At 34.3% G+C, this 2,891-nt stretch overlaps 1 protein-coding gene across 1 annotated transcript; it reads right to left on the bottom strand.

Moving 5' to 3' along the window:
• Positions 1–1,244: 1,244 nt before the first annotated feature.
• On the bottom strand, positions 1,245–1,634 carry LOC108471518 (cyclin-dependent protein kinase inhibitor SMR9-like). Its single transcript, XM_017773127.1, has one exon. It carries the CDS (start codon positions 1,632–1,634, stop codon positions 1,245–1,247), a length of 390 nt encoding a protein of 129 aa, XP_017628616.1.
• Positions 1,635–2,891: the final 1,257 nt, after the last annotated feature.

Here is a 2,891-nt window from a genome sequence, read left to right as displayed (position 1 = left end):
GTATATATTTTCTCATTTTCCATCACCAAAAATAATAAAAATATGTAATGACAGTGTTAATATAATAAACTCTTTATTTTTAGTGCAAAATGAAAACGTTTGAAAATTAAGTGATTAATTATGTAATTTATTTATTTATTTTTCAAATTCTTCTAACTAAATAAACATACCGATTTTAGCATTTTTGTATTTCATCCATTATTTTTATAGTCACTGAGTTGATTGAAAGAGTTTAGATCACCATTCAAACTATCAGGATTTGAGAAAAAAATGGAGATACTAATATGAGAACAATAAAATTAAATATGAAAGCCAACTAAGGTTGGAATAGAGAACAAAATTTTTAAAGTAATTAAATCAAAAAAAGTGAAGTTAAGTGAGTTGAGGACAAAATTGGGAGTGGGATTTTTCTTATTAATAAAACTCAAATTCCAGATATTATTTAAATGGCATGAAACTGAAGGGAAAAAAAATGTTGGGATTTTGCAGTGAAAGGCGCAAGAATCTCTTCATAGGATTCTCCTAGCAAGGGGACGCTGGGCAGAGCTCAGACACCCGTCTCAACCTCAGGAAAAGAAAAAGAAAAGCTTTAATTTGGGATGTTGAGCAGCCGACTTCATCCATTTTATGTTCTTCAACAGTTGTTGTACGTGTTACAGTCATGATCTCAAGGGAATATTCTTTTAAATAATATATCTATCTCTCAGGCTCAGCCAGTGCCAGTCTTCACTCTTCACTCCAAAACTAGAAGTAAAATACGTGGGTTAACCCATTAATCACCGGATATTAATATATTTTATAGGAATATATCTTCAAGTATTTGTTACCCAAATATTATTTGCTTCCGAGATATTAGTTTACTGATAACAAACTTGCTCTATTGATCTGTAAGTTAATATCATGAACAATAAGAAAAGAAAGCACACAGGACAGGAAGAAGTATATATTCTTTCACTTTCTCATTTAACAAACAAAAATCACACTTTCAAACTTCAGATTGCAATCCTAAATTTCAAAAGTCATCAATATTGCTTTTGAAAAAGAAAGTAGGAATTAAAGCTAAATTTGTGATTACTGTACCCTACAAATTTGAAACTCAACTTATTAAAATTAATTAATTAGCACCAAAAATACTAGGCTATGCCTACCACCTTCTTCTTCTTCTTCACTCAAAACAGTAACTTCTCACACTATAACAAAACTCTTGAATTATATTTATATTTATTTATGGAAAGCACTTATCATCAGACTGAAATATCTCTAAATGCAAAGAAGAAGAAGAGCTCTAAATCTGGAGAAGCAAAGAAAGCAATAGGAGGAGTTCTTTGTAAGGAGCAATTTGACGGAACTGATCTTCGCTTCTTTGGTGCTGGAGGGCATGTATGGATTTCCGGTATTCGATACCTTTGAGCCTTTGGTGTAGAGCATGGACTTGTAGTAGAGACATCACCATCTCCTTCAATATTATGATCCAATGCAAATCTATCATCAATCTTGGAAGCCGAATCTTCCAACGTTGCTGATGTGGACGTTTGAATGTTGATGCTCGGCTTTACGAGCTTCTTCGTGTATTTACTTCTTCTGGGCTTGCTTGCGTTTCTTGTTGTTTTGCCTCTTCTGCTGCTGGGTGCCATTGAATGTGTAAAAAAGAACAAAGAAAAGCCAATCAAATTAGCATGAAACCGCCCAAAGAAAAACCTGTTTGTTGTTAACGTTTTGTAGGTAAGGAAAGGATTGAAAATCTAATTAAAAGAAAGAAGCTAAGTTAAACGAAGATGTAATCAAAATCCAAGAGAGAAAAGATGAATAGATAGAAAGATTTTTTAGAGAGTTGTGAAGGTTGGGGTGTTAATATTTGATTTGGAGAAACTTTGGGCAGGGTGTGACCGCTGCCCAAATGAGTACTAAAAAAAAAAAAAAAAAGTTGTAGGTTTTTTTTTTCAAATTATTTTTGTGCCAATTTGGTTTTACTAATAGAGGATGAGAGGTAATAACACACGAAGTTTTTTTTTACGTAAAATAAAATAAATAATTATTAATAAATTGTTATAACCATGCTAAAATAAAATAAATAATTATTAATAAATTGTTATAACCATGCTTTACAATAGAAATGTTCATGAGCTGGGTCGGATCGAGTTTAGATTGAGCCTAAATCGGGCTTATGCATGATTTTAACACACTTCATACTTACCCAAGCTTGGCCCGACTCAAAATATGAGCCTAAATTTTTATCCGAGTCCATCCTCATTTGTAAATGGCTAGCCCAAGCTCATTTTAGGTTCGCTCATATTGTTTTTTAAAATTATTAATTTTATATTTATTTATTTATTAAAAATTTATTTCTAGCCACCTTAATAATTTATAAGTCAGGGATAACTTGGCCTTGGTGGGACAATCTCGCACCCTATGAAGACCTTAACATAAGAAGCAACTAAGTGGCTTTCTCTCGCCCACCTCCTTCACGGTTGCCTCAGGTCTTACCTTATCTCGCTAGGGTTTCACACGCCCTGTCTCCTCATCCAACGAATGGTCATCGACTCCCCCACTTTTTTCTCTGCCACAACTCTTGCGGAACTTCATTCGTTCCTTGGGATACTTGACTAGGGACTCTACTACCGCCATGGCTCGCGTAAGGTCTAGAATCACTACGTTGAAGCTCAATCTTTAACCACAACTTAAGTCCATCGAGGAAATTAAATAGGGCTTCGCTTTCACCCATATTTGATATCTAAAATATCAACTCAACAAACTCACACACATAGTCGTGCACTGTCCAACATTTGGTAAGCCGCTTAAGCTTCGATCGGGCCTTTTCGTTTGCATACTTGGAGTAGAATTGTAGCCTAAACTCCCTCCAGAAGGCCTCCCAAGTATGAATACAGGCCATG

The sequence above is a fragment of the Gossypium arboreum genome, chromosome 5 (genome assembly GCF_025698485.1).
Source record: "Gossypium arboreum isolate Shixiya-1 chromosome 5, ASM2569848v2, whole genome shotgun sequence".
Lineage (NCBI taxonomy): Eukaryota > Viridiplantae > Streptophyta > Magnoliopsida > Malvales > Malvaceae > Gossypium > Gossypium arboreum.
Note: the sequence above shows the minus strand (reverse complement) of the source record. Positions and strands in the feature narration are given on the sequence as shown.